The sequence below is a fragment of the Pteronotus mesoamericanus genome, unplaced genomic scaffold (genome assembly GCF_021234165.1).
Source record: "Pteronotus mesoamericanus isolate MK-2021 breed Mesoamerican mustached bat unplaced genomic scaffold, CSHL_Meso_final scaffold_1186, whole genome shotgun sequence".
NCBI classification, from domain to species: domain Eukaryota; kingdom Metazoa; phylum Chordata; class Mammalia; order Chiroptera; family Mormoopidae; genus Pteronotus; species Pteronotus mesoamericanus.
Window position 1 is genome coordinate 10934081 of NW_026555302.1, and position 20462 is coordinate 10954542.

The window sequence follows — 20462 nt, forward strand, 5'->3', positions numbered from 1 at the left end:
GCTTTTGTATTCTGTGACGTCGCTGAACTTGTTTGCTCTAGTATTTTCAGTGAATTCCTTTAGGATTTTCTACATACAAGATTGGTGTCATTTGTGAATAAAGACAGTTTTACTTTTTAATTTAAATGTGAATGCTTATTTTTTTCATTCTAAATTGCTTTGACTAGAATCTTCAGTATAAGAAGAAATGGAAGTGGTGAAAATCTCCCATCTTGTTCCTGATCTTAATGGGCACTTAAATAGGATGTTAAATAGGTGTTTCATAGGTGCCTTTATCAGCTTAGAGAGGTTCTCTTCTATTCCTAACTTGTTGATGGGTCTTTGTTATGAGTGGATGTTGATGTCAAATTTATTTTTCTCCATCTATTGAGATGATTTATAATTTAATTTTTTTAACTCAAAACTGCATGTCACTTCCAGTTTTTTATGGAAAGTTTGGAAGTTGCCACTCTGTCCCAGTAACAAGGAAAAAGGTGAACAGAAGGAAAAAATAAACAACCCTTCTTAGATCTGTAGGAGAGACAGGACACAAGGCAGACTGGAGAGACAAACAGGCAGAGGAGACAGGGAGCCACGGCTTCGCTAAGCGGAAACTGCAGGGGAACGAGCACCGAGGTGAGCAAATCAGAATGATTGTTGCCGAAGTGCTGGAGGCTCAGTGTGGAGAGTTAAAAACTCCAAGGATCCCGTTATAGTGTTGAGGAAGTAACTATACAAATAAGTTAACAAAACATTCTGTTTTAGAGCAGTGTCTTTATTTTACTCAGTAAAAACTGACTCCAACACACACTTTAGCCAGCAGTGTAGTGCCTGGGTCTCTATTCTTGAATCACGGCCATATGAAGTGCTCCCATTGGGGACTTCTGTATCTATGGAAAGTCTAATCCCTAGAATTTTGTTCTTATTGTTGTTCTCTTCTTCCAATATACATAATACTAGAGCCTTGAGAAGTATGTGATTTTGCCTTGAAGACTCGCTGTTAATGATGCCGTACTCTAAGGATCTCAAAAATGTTTATGCTCTTTCAGCATAACTAACCAGACTACTTAAGGTCAGTTTATTTAGTTTCAGGTGGTTTTGGGTCTGCCGGCAGTGGCAGTGGGGCAGAGAAAGAGGAATGGAGTCGGAGCTTGGGAAACTGATTCTAATGTTGATTCTGTCACGGAATGTTCACTCTAAGGGCGGGCTTCTGCATTTTCCGTCTTAGAGAAAAAAAAATTTTATTTTGGGTGTGGACTAGGCGATTGTTGTGTCCTTCTAGCTCAAAATTGTATGATTCTAAGTCCTATACTAGAAAATAAGTGCTTAGGAAATATATTAAATATTTATAATTAAATGATATAAAAGAAACAATATAAACCTTACTATGTTACATATCAAACTTTTTATCTAAAATATAATTCTAGCTGGAAATCCCTTTATTCCTTCAGGTTTGTGAAAGTACTTATAACTTTACATAAAAGAAATATAAATGATATAGAAACAGAAAATCCAAATAGCAAAAGATACAAACATTCAAAAGCATTAACCAAAAATTTTTATGGTAAGTACTATCTTTATTTTAAAAAGTTATACATGCTAGAAAAAAGCATAAATGATACACGTAAACAACTGTTTACCAAATACTTATTTTTTTCCTTGTAAAGGTGCAAATGATTTTTAAATGTAAACACAAAAGTTGCCAAACATTTTTAGTGGGGTGGGGGGAAGGAGGAGAAGGTTGTTCCTTTTGTTGTGGATAAAGTCTTATTTAAAGGTTTTCCTGAAAAAGGTCTATGAACACAATGATAACCTCTGAAGTTGTATCATATTTTTCCTTAGAACTTTCAAACTTTGCTTCAAAAGTGCAATGTGAGAGAAGCAGTAACAGTGGCTTTATAGAATGAGGATAGTGATATATAGTTGTATAAAAGAACCACGATAGCAATAAAATGCCTCAGTTGGTTTCCCACCCATTCCCAGGTACTGTCGCATGAACTGAAGACTTCACTCCGTGGAGGCCATGGTTACAGGTGAGCCCCCACTTCAGCAGGCCTGAGCATCAAGTGTAAACTGCATGACAGAGTTCACTGCTGGGGACAGGACATTCCCCCTGCTGATCCTTGGGAGCGGCACAAAAATCAGAAGGAGCGGTGCTTCAGTCGGTAAGCAATGTTTCTGAGTAAAAACTCGTAGAGTTGCATGATACCACTGGGGGATTCTCAAGACTGTATGAGAATCGTATACTGCGTCTGGAGAGGCACTGAGTAGGGCTCTAGATCTAGCAGAAACTCTATGAAAATATTGTGGAAAAAAGACTTTAAGTATAGCAGAAAACAAGTTCATACGGGGAAAAAAACAAGTTGCAGAGTTCCACTGATGGACACTTGTAGAGTTCTGGTTTTATGGATTTAATATTCCTTTTGAGTTGTACTAGTTAAAATGAGATGCTTCATTTTTAAAAAGATTTTCAAGTGTTCTGGTGCTTAGTGCAAGAATGATGGCTAACTGATACACTTTGCATACTGATCTTTGTCACTGGTAGTCCTTGCAAGGAGTGGGGTCATAGGGGTGGAGTGCCTAGAAATAACAGCTAGATCATATACAGCTCTTCTCCCCTTATTAGCATTTTCTAACTTAGTATCTTAAAATAATATTTTACTGCTTGGAAATTTCTTCTTTTTTGGTTGGGAGGGAAACAAAAAAAAATCCATGAAAAATTAAAACTAAAAATAAATATTCTGCACAGAACTGAAAATTACTGTGCAAAGATGGCATCCTATAGGTGAAGTCCTTTCCTTGTGTTGGTATTTGTATTTCCGTATGTTGAGGCACTGGCAAAGAATAAAATTTGTTCTAGTGTTTCCTCGAGCTGTAGAAAGCTCCAAAGTCAAAGTGCTCCAGGATACAGAGGAGCCCCCACAGAGCTGTCCTCTCGATGTTCACCATATATGGGACTCACAGTGTGTCATCTTAATAACGCCTACACCACCCCCCAGCCGACGGTAATTCATCCCGCCATACAGCCTGCAGAGAAAGGAAAGAAACAAATTCAGGCCTCCAGCTGGAAAAAGCACTGTTTCTTCCATAACAAGATGTTATTAAAACATGTTTCTATGTTTCATATCTCGTTCATACATCTCTTCCAGAGTAGCAGCTGGCATTGAACACTGGCAAGCGGCAGAATTATTTCACTGAATGAAATGCTCTCATTTATAGGGGACTGTTTTGATAAAAGTAGATATGACTTTTATACCTATTACTTTTCACATCATAACTGTATGACTTCACACCTAGGCTGATAATAGTTATACAGAATCATAGATTCTACATTTTTGTGTCTAATTTTGGCCCTGGCTATATTATTTTTCCACCCACATTTTAAATTTTACATATATATATATATATATATATATATCTTGAGTAAAAAAGAAAAAGCAGGTTTTATACACACACACACAAATGTTTTGTGGTCATTTCCATGGCACATGAGAAGCTGCATTTTAAAGCCCATAATGTACTTAATGAGCAGGGTGTGAAAGTGTAATGTAGAAGCAAAAAGTGCTACAGTGTCATTAGTCTGACTTTAGTGTTGTCACCACTGAGCCATACAGAGCCATGAGAGAGAGACACAGAAACCCAAGAATGTCATCTAAATACATGTAAAAGTTGTGACTTTCCCAGAGACAGAGTATAAGAAGAACACAGTAAATTCATGAGTTGAATCTCAAGCTGATGAGAATCTGGGTGAGTGGCTGCAGGCTCACATCAGAAACGCACACGGAGACCACAGCGGGAGCGGCCTCTGAGACTGGCGCCTTTGGAGCAGGGACTCGGAAGCAGACCTCACTCGACCTTTAACAGTCAGGAGAAAAGCCTCAGTGCGCCGCCTCGGGGCCCAGGTCCAGGCGGTGGCTGCAGCTGACGTGCAGCCTCAACCACTGGGGCAGCCACCCTGGATCTGTTTAAGTGAATAAGCCCAATTTATTGAGAAAGGCCCCAAACTGTGTGGAAGGTAAAACTGTTTCCTCAAAATGCCAGTATTTAGAACTAAGTACAGATATAAAATACTTCGAGCTCATAGTATTGGTATTTTATACTGTTTGAGAATATTTGACATTTTAATTCTTTATAATGTTTAAGAAACATGAGCATATTAAAGCATCTATCAGACTAGTTTGTGAATCAAGTAAAAAAATGTTTGAGTAAAGATTTAGACCTATCATTTTAAGTTTAGAGGTTTTAGAGAATTTTGCTAAATTTGTAAGTTTTTGAGTATTTAAAATAAATGCATGAGTCACCTGATTTATGTGAATTATAAGAACCACTTAAGTACTTAGCAAGGACTTGTTAGACAAAGATTTAAAAGCGAAATAAAACTAAACTGATAAATATAGCTTAATGTAATTAAACTCTCTTAAATAAGATGTAGCCTCCACCTAAAAGTGATTTTAAATTTACTTGACTTTAAAATAGAATAATTTAGGTGGATTTTAAAAGCTGAAGGAAAAATATTGGTTTTAAAATGAAATATTTTTAAAAAGTAACTGCCATTCGTTTTCCTGGGCATAAAGCCGCCCACAAGCACACGAAACAATGGCACCGACAGCTTGAGAGTCAAACGTCTGGGTTCCGATTCAAACTCTGCCGCTAACCTGGTGCGGCACGCCGTTTTATTTCTCAGCGCCTTAGATTCCTCAGCTAAATGTGATGGGCCTAGAAAGGAGATTTTCCCCCGATTTTGCCATCTCTAATCACAAAACTGCACAGTTACAAAGAGAAGAATTTTGTAAGATGTCAGCCACTTTAAAGTAATTCATTCCAAACAAGCCATCAAACGTGGGCAACTTCAGCCCCCTTCCAAGTGCCGCAGGAGGCAGATCGTGTGCTGACCGTCCTGACGCTGGCGGTCACGGGCCACTGCCAGCCCATCTTTTCAAGGCAGCAGCGAGGGGATTCGCAGCGAAGCCGGACGCTTACCTCCACGTGTTGGCATCAGGATCAAAGACTTCAATGGTCTTTAAGTATGTGGTGCCGTCAAAGCCCCCTACAGCCATGAGCTGTCCGTTCACCACGGCCAGGCCGACCTGTAGGGCCAAACAGGGGCTGCTGAAGGGGCACACCTCTGGGGACATGCGCAGTCGTCTCTAGCAGCTCTCTCTAATGAGAGACAATTCTTTATAGCCTTACCCTTCTGGTTTGTTTGTTTGGTATACTTGGTTATTTAATAGATTTTTGTCTGTGTTACAGAGGGAAAAACAAAAATCTATTCAATTAGGGGAACTATAAAATTGTACCTTCAATTAGAATATTTACAGATTTGAAACCATGTATTTGTTAAATTTTTAGGGAAAGCATTCTTTAGGAGCGAGCAAGAACGTCTAACCTGCTTTTTTACTTGTTTTGGAACTTGCCTATTCTAATCCACTATCTAAATTGCCACGAAAAGTATTTTTAAAGCACAGATCTAACCATGCAGTCAGTCTCCTCTAGGAGTTTTCTAGGGCTTCCTGCCACGTAGGGATGAGTTTGAAGTCACTGTCATGTCACTGAGGCCCTCCAGAGGCCCCGGGCCCATGGGTGGCGCCACCCCCAGCGCACGCCGGCTGCAGCCGCGCAGCAGTGGCACTGGGCGGAGCGCCAGCCGCAGCCAAGGCTGCGCACTGTTCACATCTCCGCACTTTCGCACGTGCTCTTCCCTGGCTGCTGTTTTCTGTCCCTCTTCTAGAAAATCTCGCCCTTTCATGGTCTATCTTGTGTGTGACTTTCTCTGTAAGTCTCTTCCCTGCCCCAAAAGCACTGAGCAGGTTCTCCTGTCACTGATGCAGAGGCCACTGCGTCAGAATTTGTTTTTCATCGTTAGCTGTGAACGTTCTTTCACTGAAATGGAAGCTCCTACAGGAGAGGAATTGTGTCGCCCTCAGCTTTGCCTTCTCAGCACACAGGAAGTGTTTAGTGAATATTTGCTAAATGAGTGAAAATATAATCCACAGACTGTAGCCAGGAAAACAGCAGGAGCGTGGCCATGACGCTGCTGGGCGCCTGTGTGAACGGGCCACAGCGACTGCCATGCAAGCCCTCGTGCCCCAACGTGCAAACCAGAACTGACTCCCTTTGTCTGCAAACTACGGGGCCTTCGGCTACTGCTGGGCTTGCCCACCTGTGGTCCTCCATGGGTGGACTCCTGGCAGGACCTGGCGTGTGGGTCACCTCTCACTCTGAGCCAGTCTCAGGGTGGGTGAGGTCTCCACCCCAGGCTGGAAGTCGGGAGCGTGACAGGCCAGCCCCATCGGGCCTGTGCCACAAGTGGGGTGGCCTCCGGCCAGCCTGCGGAGAGCAGCGGCGGGGCCAGGCGTGTCCCTGCCTGAGCCTGCGTGTTGGCATGCCAGTTCCTTGGAACATGACGGAGGAACATTAGGTAGGAACATTTAGCTCTAACATATGGATGAACCTGGGTGAAGTTAGATGGTGGTAGATAAGACAGGAAGATGCCTTTCAGAGGACTGTCTAATTAAAGGTATGATTGAATGGAAGATATTTAACTACTTGAGACAATGGCAATCAAAATATCCCCAGTACACAAGCAGCAGGGACTCTTCTGCCTGAACAGTGCGCTTCTGCCCTGTCCCGATGCGCTGCGTGACAGAGCGGCACTCCCCGTCCGCACAGGCCTCCCGTGGTGCTGGTTTTGCTGGCTTCCCCTGGCTGGGCACTTACCCCGCTGCGGCGGGACGTCATAGCCACCACCGGAGACCACTGGTTAGTCCTGGGGTTGTACCTCTCGGCACTGCTGAGCTCCGTGGTGTCGTCTCTGCCCCCCACGGCGTAGATCATGTCCTGGTACACCGCGCAGCCGAGGTGCTTCCTTCGTGTCCCCATGGGGGCTATGGTGTGCCACCGGTTTTCCTGAGGGTTGTAGCGCTCCACTGCGGGGGGGGGGGAAGCGCCGCAGGGGGCGGCCGTCAGCCACTTCCTCTTGCCCCCGGTTTTCCTCACAGCCACTGGGACGTGGGTGACACATTTTCATTAAGGGATCTGACTTCTGCTTCCGAGAAGGACTCGTGCCCCTTTGGACGGCACCACCACACTCTCACCGGGGTCTGGTTTCTTCCAGGTGTGGTGGGTGAAAGGGCGTGTGCTGCAGTCACGGTGCCTCGTTCTGGTTCTGACTAGCACTCGTTGGCTGGGGGTCCTGTGGCCTCGCTCTCTTATCTTTAAATGGGGGGATCAGAGTGTATGATCTGTAAGGTCCATTTTATTCTAGTAATTCATTGTCAGAATCCGACAACTCTACTCTTGTACCCCCTTGTCTGTTTTCCTCCTCCATCCTTAGCCACTGATGAGAAGAGATTTGACAAGGAATCTGACCTGAGTGCCACAGTGACAATATCCTAAGTAGAAATATCCATTATCTCTAAATAGAAAGGATTAATACATAAACCTGCTTGTAGCTCTAAGTTTTTATTTATTCCCAGATTATAATACAGAGGTGATTTTTTTCGTTTTTTGTTTTGTTTTCTAGGGAGAGATGGTGGAGGGGAGGTAAATAATCACATTAAGAAAATGTTTATTTTATTCATTATTAACTCCCAGCAGCTTGTAGAGCAGAGGGAGGAGGAAATATTTGCGGATGCACTAGACAACTGGCCTCGTTGGAGCAGAGGAAGGGCAAAGAGCTGCGCTCTCCGAGAGGGAAAGCGATTTTCCCAACACCTGGCAGGGTAAGCTGGGCTTTTCACACTTCGTTGAGGGGGCTGTCGTAAGGCAAACGCGTCGCTCTGGGGTCACCATATGGACTTTGGAAGGGACTAACCTGTGTTGAGTGGAGATGTCCCATCAGAGCCGCCTACGGCATAGAGAAAGCCTCCTAACACGGCCACGGCCACGCCCAGCCTCCGCGTGCTCATCGAGGCCACTCGGGTCCACTTGTTCTCCTTTGGATCGTACCTGCAGCGAGAGAAACCACGGGCTGCACGCATGTTTTTAGGAGGCGAAGCCTTTTTCACATAAGGTGAAATCACACTAAAGGTGCTAGGGATGCAGACGTGCTATGGTCAAGTGCTCTGTGATTTTACTTAATTAGGGGAAAAACCTCTCGGAATCAGTGTCTGCATCAGTTATGAGCTGTTCTGTGCTCCGACTTCGGTGCCACGGCCTGCGCTCTGAACACGGCGCTTCTCCCTCGCCAGGCTGGCTCTCCACCGGAGGAAGGGCTGGGTGGTAGGCAGGGAGGGAGGAGAGGAGCCCGCTCCCTTCTGTTCGCTGGCCAGACCTGTCACCGCTCTCAGCAATGGCCCTTCATTCTGTCCCAGTGAGCTTCCATTTCGGGCCCTTTGCAGCACTGCCAACACGGGCCTTGTGCCTCCCCGAGGCCGGCCTCAGAGCTCCTCAGGTGCAAGCGCCAGTGTGCGGTTACCTGCGCCGTGAAACGCGTGCCCCCGGAAGCGGGGGCTTACCAGAGTCCTTTCCTGAGCTCATGTGGCCGTGGGGAAGGGCTTCCCGGGGAAGCTGTACTCGGGTGGCTGCAGGCGCTGGAGCAGTGGGCACTGGAGCAGTGGGCACTGGCTGGGCGCCTCTCCCTGTGGCCTCCCTGTGGAGGGGAGTCTGCTTCCTCTCCACGGGGCACCCCTCAAAAGCAAGTGCTTCCAAGTGAGTGCCCAAGAGACCCGGCCTCAGGAGCCGTGTAGCGCTGCCTTTGCCACACCTGTAAGCCAGCCCCACCTTTTGGTAACAAGTGTCCACGTCCAACTGTATGAAGGGCACGTGAGATGCCTTGTGCTATTGTGGCCACCTGTGGGAAATACCGCCTTCCCAAACCAGCTGGGCCGCCCCCACCCACCAAGGTGTAAGTCCCCGCTGCTCAGGCCACCCTCCCATACAGCGCAGACAGCCCCGCCTGTGGGACCCCCCTCCACACGTGCAGGCTCTAACACCGCTCATCTCCTTCCGTGGCTTTCCCAGCCCCGGGACTCCTATGGTGGCCTTCACTGGGCTCTTTGCATTTTCTTTTCAGTCCTGCATTATCTGCCAGCTAATTTTTTAATATCAACTATTTAATATGGTATGGTTTCTATTTTCTTTACTGGGGACTAACTGATAAATTACTGGTGCTAACGAATAAGTATGACAAATCATTTGGAATATGTGCTGAGCACTTTTACATAGGTGGACATTTCTGTTGCTATATTAAGTATTGTATAGCAAACTATATTAATAATATGGGAAATAAAAAATGGTACTAAAAAATGATAGCCTTTGTTGTTAAGTGAGGGGGAAAAAGGGAGGGAGACAGAGCGCATTCTTTTTCTAAAAAAAAATCTTTAAAAATTTTAGTGATTAATATTGAGAGAGAGAGGTGGGGAGAGAGCCAGAGGGAGAGGAGGAGAGAGAGACATCAACTTGTTGTTCTATTTGTTTATTCACTCATTGGTCGATTCTTGTATGTGCCCTGACAGAAGACTGAACCTGCAGTCTTGGTGTATTGGGATGATGCTCTAATTAACTTAGCTACCTGGACAGTGCTTAAAAAAAAGATCTTTATCTTTTAAAAAATTTTAGGGAAGACTGGTATATAAAATTATTTAAGCTTCAAGTGCAAAACATTACAATTCAATATCTGTATACACTACAAAATGATCAGCACCAAAAGGCTAGTTACCATCCATCACCATAAACTTGAACCTCCACCCATTTTGCCCACCCCCAACCTGCTTCCCCTCTGGTACCCACCAATCTGTTCTCCATATCTATGAGTTTTTGTTTTGTTTTGTTTTTGTTTTATATATTTTTTAGATTCCACATATTAGTGAAATCATATAGTATTTGTGTTTCTTTGTCTGACTTATTTCAATGAGCATAATACCCGCAAGGTCCATCCATGTTGTTGCAGAAGTTTAGACTTCATTCTTTTTTATGGCTGAGTAGTATTCCACTATATATATGTACATCATCTTTATTCATTTATTGCTGGCACTTAGGTAGTTTCCATATCTTGGCTATTGTGAATAATGTTGCAATGAACATAGGAGTGCATGTATCTTTCTGAATTAGTGATTTTGTATTCTTTGGGTAAATGCCAGAAGAGGAATTGCCGGATCTATTCTTAATTTTTTGAAGAAACTCCATACTGTTGTCCACAGTGGCTGTACCAAGTCCCACTCACAGTTGCCCAAGGGTTCCCTTTTCCCCACATCCTCACCAGCCAGCGTTGTTTGTTGATTTACTGATGAGAGCCATCCTGACAAGTGTGAGGTGATATCTCATTGTGGCTTTAATTTGCATTTCTCTTTTCATGAGCCTGATGGCCATCTATCTGTATGTCTTCTTTGGAGAAATGTCTATTCCGACCCTCTGCCCATTTTAAAATCAGGTTATTTGTTCTTTGCTGTTGAGTTGTGTGAGTTCTTATTAGTATACAGGGTGGGGCAAAAACAGGTTTACATTTGCGTGTGCATGAAACAGAGTTTATCTTGTATTATTATTTATAAATTATTGCATTATTTTTCATACAGACAACTGTAAACCTACTTTTGCCCCACCCTCTATTTTGGAAGCTAACTCCTTGTCAAATACATGATTTGCTAATATCTTCTACCATTCAGTAAGTTGCCTTTTCATTTTGATGATGATTTCTTTTGCTGTGCAAAAAGCTTTTTAGTTTGATGTAGTTCCACTTATTCATTTTTGCTTGTTTCCCTTGCTTTTGGAGTCAGATCCACAACAATATATTTCTAATTCTGACTCATGTAGTGTTTTCTCATCTTGCATCATTTTTCTAACATCTTTTTAGCACCTTTAAAATAGATGATTACATTTTGATCTGTTCTGTAGGCGTGTCTTTCGGGTGTTTTTACTGTCTACAGGGATGTTATTCTGCTGCTGCAGCTTCTTTCTTCTTACATTAACTTTGTATTGGATCTAACCTCAATACTCTTGTCGTTGCTGATTTTTACATGGAATGAATTTTCCTGAACTTTTAGAAGGGGAAGTGCGTGGTTTGTGATAATTTTTCTAACTTCATGAAGCTCCCTCTTGTTTTTCAGGTAGCATAAAAAAAATACCCTGGTTCCCTCTTGAGATGCACTGGCTTTCTTCGCTGTTCCTATTTTTATTTTGGCCTTTTCTATTCATTTTATCTGTTGTCCTTATCCTGCTTGATTTTGATTCTGCACCAAGAAGTGTGCACTCTGTTCTGGAAGGTCATTCTGGCTGGTTCTCAGCTGGGACTCCCCCCTCACCCCCCCGACATTTGGCGAAGTGTGGAGACGGGTCGGTTGTCACAAGGAGGCACGTGCTACAGGCTCTCAGTGGGGAGAGGCCGAGGGGTCTGTCAAACATCCTGCAATGCACAGGGCAGCGCCCCACCGCCAGGGATTATCTGGTCCAAGACGTCAGCCGCGCTGAGGCTGAGAAACCCTCCTCTGAGCCCTTGTCCTTCGGATCTTTTTGTAGGTCCCTTGCACTTGCTCTATATTGGGAATGAGCAAAATCCTTCTTAATTACAGCTGTTCATCAACTTTCCTCTTACACTTTCTAGTAAATATGTGTTGGCTCTTTGAGGGGTGTCTGTTCTTACATCTGTCAGGCTTCCAGTCGCTTCTGTTTCCTGCTACACAGACAAGGATGTCATTACTGGCCGTCTGTCTCTGCCATTTGGGTTTGGGGTTCACAGATATACCTCTCCCCTCGTTTATTTTAAATGTCCAAAGGGTTTTTTAAAATTATGGTAACTATACATGAAATTTACTACTGTAACCTTTTTTAAGTGTTGAGAACATTCATATTATCATGCAAACAAGCTCCATAGCTTGTCCATAGGTTTTTAGCTTGGCTATCTATTGCTGTATTTATTTTTATGTGGGAATTTGGAGAGATTAAAAATTATACATTGCTACTGTTCTCTTTGCAGAAGAATCCTCCTGGATAGTTTTAAAAGTGGGGAAATGAGTTTCTTGACAGACAGAAGGGAACTAGAATAGCTTTCAAGAGTTACTTGCAACTTTATCTCCATTTAAGACAGAGTTAAACTCTTCAGCTTAAACATGGTATCCCAACTAGTGATGCAATTTCAAAAATTCTGGAGGCATGAGCATTTCATTTTTAAGAAGCGAGGATGAAATATGCCAGTAATCATAGCACATGAGACTCCAAAATCTAATTTCCAGGCTATAATGACAAAGAACTGATGGGGCATGACATTGAGAACAGACTCTATTTCACCAAAATTAAATGATTTGTAAAAATATAAAATAAACCTTGGCAGCTCACCCAGATTTCTCTAAGTACACTTGAAGTCTTTATAAGATGTATGAGACAAAGAATTATTACTTTAATCATTTTTCTGGGAGAAGTCTGAGCACTCTTACGTAAGTACACCCCAAGTACTGGGAAAAAAGAACATATTTCAGAAGTGATAAGCTTGGTATTATATAGAGAGTGCAATTTAAAATATGATTCCAACACTTTAATGTTAGGCTCAATCAGCATAACAACATAATTTAAATAATCAGGTTATATCTTTCATCATTCTAGACTTTAAAACATTTTCCTTAAAGCCCATGGGAAATCTAGTAAACAATGGATCCCCTAGTGTCCTAAACAGTTTCTTTTAAAGAGCCTTCTAGATGCTTTTAAGAAATGAAAAAGGACTTGAAAAAATCACCTCTCAACAATGTTGAGGCAAGACACGCCATCCTGGCCACCGACGGCATAGAGAAAGCCTCCCAGCACTGCCACACCGACGCTTGTCCTGCAGGTGCTGGTAGGGGCCACGTCACTGCTCCACTGGTTGGTTTTGGGGTCATACCTGCCAAGAACCGAGAGCAGAGTTTGTATGGCACAAAGAAAGCATGGCTGTGTTTACACATTCACCGACATATAATATGTATATGTTCTTCCCCAAATACAACTGATTAATAACTAAAGCATATGAAAGTCTATTTTATTTTTTATTTTTATATTCATTTTTACATAAGTTACATAGGAATATAATTTTTTAAAGACATTTATTCATTTTTAGAGAGAGGGGAAAGGAGAGAAACATCAATGTGTGGCTGCCTCTTGTGTGCCCCGCACTGGGGACCTGGCCCACAACCCAGGCATGTGCCCTGACTGGGAATCTAACTGGTGACCTTTAGGTTTGCAGGACGATGCCCAATTTTTCAGAATGTTATAAAGTTCCCTTTGAATTACACTTGGTTTCTGGTCTCTTCCTATTTTTGTGTAGATCCTACAAGACTTGTCAGTAAAATACTTTTAAATAGGTATATATCTATCCACACGTGTATTCTTTATATGCGCGCATATTTTCCTCACATAAATAATACCATTCAGTAGGCACGAACAAGGACAGCATGTCCAAGGATCACCAAGCGACTGAGTGGGTCTGCAGCAGCATGTTCGTGTTTGGGGACAGTGGCGTGCCAGGGAAGACAGACTGGAGAAACACGTGGCAGTCGGATCATGAAGGACTTGCGTGTAGCGCTGCGCGGTCCAGGCTGCCGACTAGCGCCCCAGAGGCGGTACGAAAGCAGCAAGGCCTCTCTGTTTCCTAATTAACATCCCAGTGAAACTCTGTGAGCAGTAGAGAAGAACGTCTCAAATCGGCCTCACTTACCTTTCCACACTATTGAGATAGGAGGACCCGTCATGGCCCCCTACTGCGTACAACAGGTCATCAAGGACACTGACCCCGACTCCACACCGCCGTTTGCTCATCGAGGCTACCATGCGCCATTCGTTGGTCTGTGGGTCGTATCGTTCTACACTGGAAATGGCATCTCCGCTGCACCAGCCACCAACTGGGGCAATAACAGAAATGGTCAGGAGAATGCCGTCCTAAAGCAAAGAATGTGTTATTCATTGCTACCTTTAAATTGTGACCTAATGCTTGGACTTAGCAAATACGTCCAGAAGGAGATCAAAACATGTTGACTTTTACTTATTCCCGTAGGAGTGCTATAATCTTTAATATTCTAAATAAGTTAGTGTTAGGTCCATTTTACAGAGAAGGGCAAGGATACCAACCTAAATTAGATTGGGAGTTACTGTGACATTTAACGAACAGAACACTGAATTTAGTTAGAAAACGTAGGCTTGACTCTTGCCTCTACTAACTGCTGTGATCTTGGCAAAATCTTGTACACTACCAATTTGTAAAGTAAGGAATAAAAATCTTAAAATGAAATAACATATATAAGAAACTGCTTTCTAAAGGATAAAACACTACACAAATGTCATGTATAATTAAGAACCAAAAGAACCATAATTCACAAGTCTGTTTTTTTTTTTTGTTTTTACTCTGTTAGAGAAGAATGATTTTGACTCTTCTCGTGATCTCTTAATAGGTCCTCTTGTATCTAAAACCTAATACAAAATTTCTTATGATTTATATTACAAAATATTTGGTTTTCTGTTTAAACTGTAGTCTGGACTGAATTCTATAATATCCAATATAACATTTAAGATCAGGAACCGTTTTTGAAGAAGTCACATTTTTCATAAGTAAAACTCAGAGCAACAAGTTCAAGCTGAGCCCCATAAAGCTTCTCCGAGTGCTCCCTGAGCAGAGGTGCAGTGACGGCAGACACATTTAATTAGTTATCCTTTCAAACCATCCCAATAAGCGCTAGATTCTAAAGCGTAAAAAACTCAGGCTGAGGATACTGTAACCTTAAAACGTTTGAGAACTACTGTTGTCTAGGGCCCCAACAACTTTCTGGGCTAGACTAAAATAGGGATGTTTCTAACCTTCTAGGTGGATCTGAAAATTCATTTCTTTATTTCGAACCTCAATATACAGTATACATTTTATTTTATTATGGTACATTTAAATCAGGATATTCAACTAATATTATATATCCCTTTTCAGCAATATTATTCCTTAGGTACACTGGTTTCTTAAAGACCTATGTTTTTCTTTGGTATCGAAGAATAGTTTATGAAGTGATAGTAATTTGATTTGGAACCATGTAATCCAATAAAAAGCTGGTTATAATGGCTTCCATTATTAAATTGTGCCTGAGGTTTAATGATTAGGCTATTTGATTTGCCTCAAATGCTCGTAACTCTTCACATTGCAGCCAGATTTTATTTTGGAATTTAAGAAGTTTCCTCTGATACTGAAACTCCTGGCGTGTATCCTAGAACACAATTCAAATTTAAGCAAGTTAATATACACAAAACTTACTGTCATTTAGTATTAATTGAATGTCCTGATTTAAATGAAACCTGATTTTTTTTTTCCATCAGTTATGATGGGTGGATGGTAACTTCTTCCTAGTTTTCCTCAGGAGCAACACGTTCCGGGGCGAATAATGGGAGCAGAATGACACAGCAGGCTGTCCCGGGCTCGGTCCAGCCAGCAAAGCCAGGATGGAGCAGAGCTGTTTATTGTAAGGTGTTGTTTTTAGACAGTTTCATGTAATTATGAGGACGTCTGCACACTGATATATAAGTTAATGCATATGATTCCTTTTACAAAACACCCACTGCAGTGAGTTTTTTATTTTTATAAAATAGAGCACTGTTTTGGAGAACACGACTGTTGGGTCATGAGTTAAGAGTCAAGCTCTGTAATGACTTACGTGTTTCTTATGACAGTGAGTATCACAACTGTCCACAGGACTACGCACATGACAGTTTTTTGTGTGGGGAAATGTTCAGTTTAGTCACAAGCACAGTAAGGTCCAAACCTGCAAAAAGTACTTCTCCACACCGGATAGGCTTCCGTGGTCTTGTCCTTGGTCCTTGCATTAGTGGTCGTTCTTGGGGCAATAGGAGATAGTTTTTAGCCTCATCTACCAAGTCTCTGTGGAGAAAATTCTGACTTTATTCCAAATGTCTAAATGATATTGTTAGTCAAATCCCAACACGGTTTAGCAAAGTGTAAGTTGGCCAAGGGGAGCAAGCACCAATCAGACCAAGTCATGAATGCCAGCCCATGTTACAAGGGTCACAAATGTGACAGCAAGGATGCCAGTCACACAAGGAGTCACAGATTGATTGGTACTTCCATCATGACTTAATATCTTAGGGCAAATCTAGCCATAGATTCCACATGCTTGGGGCCAATAATAACTTAGGGAAACTGAAAAAATTACAACTCAATGAGTAGCCTACAAAGGTTTGCTTTCTCATTTATTTCATTAGATTCTGGCAAAGAAGCATATCAGCCATGCACTTGATATTTGGTAGATAATTAAAGTAATAAAACTAGGTTAAAAATTGGATTGCTAAAAATACTATGTCATCATTAATACTGATTTGCTATGTGGCACTGTCTAGTTTACTCTCAGCCACTCTGCTGGGGAGGAACAAAGTCCCCACCACAGCCTATGAAACGGGCGCTGCCACAGCCCCAGCGACAGAGGCGAAGAGCCTGGAGCTGGGAAAGGGGTTGAAGCAGCTCGCCTACGGTCACAGAGCCAGGAAAGGGTGAGGCCAGCTCCTCAGGAAGGGGCTTCTTGGTTAACAAAGGACTCTGTGAAGTACCTCCACTTCCTGCCTCAGAGTCAGTGCCATCCGAGGGAGGGGCACCTGTGTAGCCTCGCTTCAGACTTCAGCACCCACCATCCCTGTGGTTTTCTGCTAGCACTCTAAGTGTCTGGGGGAAAACCTGTCCTTGGTCTGTTTTTTAAATTTAAAAGACAAACATCTAAGGCCCCCTCTCGAATCTGTTAAGGGGGCAGGCTTTGGATTATAGAGGAAATGCGAATGCACCTCCGGCCCTCCCCCTGCCCCAGGGCCCCTGATTGCAGAGCAAGTCGCTCAGGCACTCAGGCAGACCCCCAAGGGTGCAGCTGACGGGGCTCTGAGTCCCCGACTTGCTCCTTGATTTTTATATCCAGCCCATGCTAGGAAAAGATGGTTAAAAACACCATATGGTTTCAGATTTGAACCTGTATCTTAAAGTCTGTCAAACTGGGGAAAGTGATTATTAAATTTTGTATACATTACAGAGATAGCCCAATAAAGTAGATGCTTTGCTTGTTTGTTTGCTTTGTAAATACAGCATTTCATGTTGTTTCAATCAATAAGCATTACGACACTCTAGTGGAAATCCTTCCACAGCGTCTTTAGGAGTGTGGTAGACCTTTAACTTCGTCCACAGTCTCAGAAAGCAAGGCTGGTCCCGTTCCCTAACTGGGCATGTGATGGAATGCCAAAGTGTTCCAGACACACTTTTTGACAGAATCAACAGCATTATTTATCTCAAGAAAAACTATATTAGCAGAGAATTGCCTCTTCAAATTCAAGCTTTCATTAAAACCTTAGAGATCTACCTCTTTTTTGCCACTTCTACACCAATAAACACCACGCATAAAAAGCTAATGGGATGGAATACTGGAAGTTTAGTCCTCTTCTTCCAGCTCCTCCTCTCGACCCTAGCCCAGGAGAACGGCCTGTTAAATACTGCCCTGCTTTCAGCACTAAGAAACACGATATTTAGGAAGCAATACTAATAAGGAAATTAGGAGAAAACTGGGACGCTGGGCTGTTGTCTTTTCCCGTACCTGCATTCTTCATCACTCTTGATGAGGGGGTCCGAGCCCACAGTGCCCACCAGGAACTTGGGACTAAGCAAAGGCAGACGGACATGCTGCAGCACCTGCGAGGGAACAAACGCTCTCAAAGGCTCCACCCACCTGCCAGGTAGGCAAGAGAACACCTAACCCGTGCTCCCCAGGCAGATTTCAATTGTTTGGGGATTTAATTGAATTAATTTATTGATCTAATTAATCTATAATGAAGAGGGAGGGAAGATAAATACTAAAACTAAATTTAAATTTATTCTAACCACCAATTCGGTAATTAGAATAATCAGAAAACAAAGCACACTAATATCACTTTAAATGCTACTTTAAGCTTTCAGCAATGTTATACACTCTTTATACTTAGCTTATGTAACTGGCCTCTTTATTTGTAATCTAGAAAAATACCCTATCAAATTGTTAAAGACTACAGTCATAATAAAAAGAACTTCAAACATTTCATTTAGTAACCACTTATGCCCCATTATTATCTCTTTATTTTTCAAAGTGTCACGGGCTTTCCAAGCCACAGGGAAGGGAAACCTGACAGAGGCCATCCTTGCTTTCTTTTGTTCCTTTTGTCCACTTAGGTTCTGACCTGTGTTATAGCCGAAGCCTAGAGGTGATGCAAAATAGAGGAAGCAAGGAAGCAAACAGTTCATAATGATGAGAACTTATCTCCTTGGTTATTTGGAAAGATGGTCTTACAGGCTAATATAAGGGGCAGTAATATCTGTTTTTCCCTTTTCCCCCTGCAAGTTGAATACATGTTATCTCGTCCAGTGCAGAGCAGTTTCTGCGGGAAGCATCCCCACTCTACCTGGGGCAGCTGAGGACGTCTCTCCTGGATGCTGTATTTGACCCAGGCCATCACTGCATTGAACACCTGTTCTTCGCTGCGAACATTTAGCTCATCACTAGATATTATATCAATGAGTTGATTGGCTGGAAGCAACATGAACTCTTCACTTTCCATCACCTGTTCAAAGTGAGGTAAGAATAAAAGAAAAAAACCTGTGATCATACTTAATTTATTGTCTCAACATTTTCCTTAAGGGGGAGGATGCAATGCTCTATTTCTCAATAGAGCTGAAGTTCAAAACGGTACCGGAGAAGAAAAGTTTAGACAACAAAGACGGGCAGAGCTGTTTTTAGGACAATGAAACGATCAGGTACAGCACTACAGTGGAGGAGACGTGTCCTCACAGCGTTGCCGAAACACACAGGATGCACAACAGGACAGAGCCCTCAAGTCAGTGGACTTAGGGTGATAGTAACGTGTCAATTTAGGTTCACCGGTTCTGACAAATGTGCCCCTCTGGCTCGGGGTGTTGACGGCGGCGGGGGGTGGGGGGTGGTTCGTGTGTGCGGTGTGCGTGTGGAGACCGCGTATAAAGGAACTCTGGACTTTCTGCTCAATTTTTGCTGTGAACCTGAAACTGCTCTAAAAAAAATAAGGTTTATTAATTTCAAAAGGATACAAAGGAGAGTAGAGAGGACACAAAATTTAGGAAAAATAATAATTTGTGATTCAAGTAATTTAAGACAAATGACGCCTTTTCTTCCCTAAAATGAAGTATCAAAAAGTTTATATTCAAAGTTACTCAACTAACTATACCAAGTTATAACTCCAGAAACATAAAAATTCAAGAACAGCTTCCAGGGGAAGACGAGCCCTGACAGGGCAGTGTCTGGGGCAGGGGCAGGAAGGGGCCCGGCCAACAGCGAACAGGGCTGTCAGCAACGTCCCAGCCGGAATGAGTATGCGGAGGAGGGAGCGAGACCCAGGGAAACCTCTGAGGACGGACCCACTCTGGTCTTTGTCTGTCTGTCCATCCCACCGATACGTGTGTGTATAAAATATACGTACACTACCAACACACCAATAATCTCTCTTTACCCAGGGCTCAGGAACTGCATAAACCCTGCTGTGACCGCGTAGAGTAAGAGGGATAGGGCGCTGTGCCCGGGGAGGGGGGACGCTGCTTCCCCCGGCCGTTCGTCCCGTCCTGCAGAGCATGGCGCCGCGCCTGCTGCCGTGAATGCAGGCAGGTCGGTGAAGAGCTCAGGTCCCAACTGTGTGACCTCTGGCGCAGCTGAGGGTTCTTCTTGGGACAAGGGTATTTTCATGCTCATCGAAAAGTCAGAATATTTACCAGGATATGAGATAAGCCATAGCAATTCCAATATTTGATTAAGAATGTTTTCCCAAGCACGTTAGGAAAAAAAAAATGTACATCCCAACATAAAATAGTTCAGGGCTCTAAGGTCAGTTACAGTAGAAAATGCTAATGAACGCTTCAATTTTTATGGCAAATGGTTTCAGTCACCTGAGGGAGAGACCTTCTGGGTTTCAGGAAATGAAATAGGTCGTCTTTAACTTAGCTAGGTTGCTTAGAAGCCAGAATAACTGCATTGTACTACTCTCTATGGCAGGTTGTCAGCTGTAGCAAATAAAAATACAGGACATAGTTACACTAAACATTATTTGTCATTCACCTGAAATTTAAATTTAACTGGACACTCTGTATGATATCTGGCAACCCTTTGTCGGCAACAAGCAAGCCCAGAGCCAAGCCCGGGACCTGCTGCCCCATGGAGCCTGCCGGCCTTCACCCTGTGCCGGAGTTAACCCACGGCTGCGTCCTACTTTCCTCTGAATTCCTTTTCACTCGGATTTCTCACTTAAGTACAAGCGGGGTGTTGTGTATTTTCGTGCAGTGCCTTAACATTCTTTATGGATCTTGTCAGAGCATGATCCCCGCCCCCCCCCGCCCCGCCCCACAACTTAGCGATTATAAACCAAATGTTATGTATAGGTGATTACCAAGTTTAAAGTTTGTAAGCGACCCACTGTACTGACACTGACATCGCTTACTGGAAACATTAGATGGCAGGAAGACATGAAAACGTGTGTGAGAGAGTATCTGTTTGGCATTAAGGACAAAGAGT

General features: G+C 43.0%; 1 protein-coding gene across 2 annotated transcripts in view; it reads right to left on the reverse strand.

Moving 5' to 3' along the window:
• Positions 1 to 1562: 1562 nt before the first annotated feature.
• KLHL20 (kelch like family member 20) overlaps positions 1563 to 20462 on the reverse strand; it is a 31461-nt gene continuing 12561 nt past the window's right edge. For both annotated transcript variants that reach the window (XM_054587749.1, XM_054587750.1), the window contains 9 exons: positions 18331 to 18489; positions 17493 to 17587; positions 15672 to 15787; positions 13595 to 13778; positions 12641 to 12784; positions 7793 to 7926; positions 6697 to 6905; positions 4960 to 5066; positions 1563 to 3006 (listed from right to left, as the gene is read on the reverse strand). In XM_054587749.1, coding sequence (XP_054443724.1) covers positions 2922 to 3006; positions 4960 to 5066; positions 6697 to 6905; positions 7793 to 7926; positions 12641 to 12784; positions 13595 to 13778; positions 15672 to 15787; positions 17493 to 17587; positions 18331 to 18489 — 1233 coding nt within the window. In that variant the 3' untranslated portion in view covers positions 1563 to 2921. The remainder of the gene's footprint in view (positions 3007 to 4959; positions 5067 to 6696; positions 6906 to 7792; positions 7927 to 12640; positions 12785 to 13594; positions 13779 to 15671; positions 15788 to 17492; positions 17588 to 18330; positions 18490 to 20462) is intronic.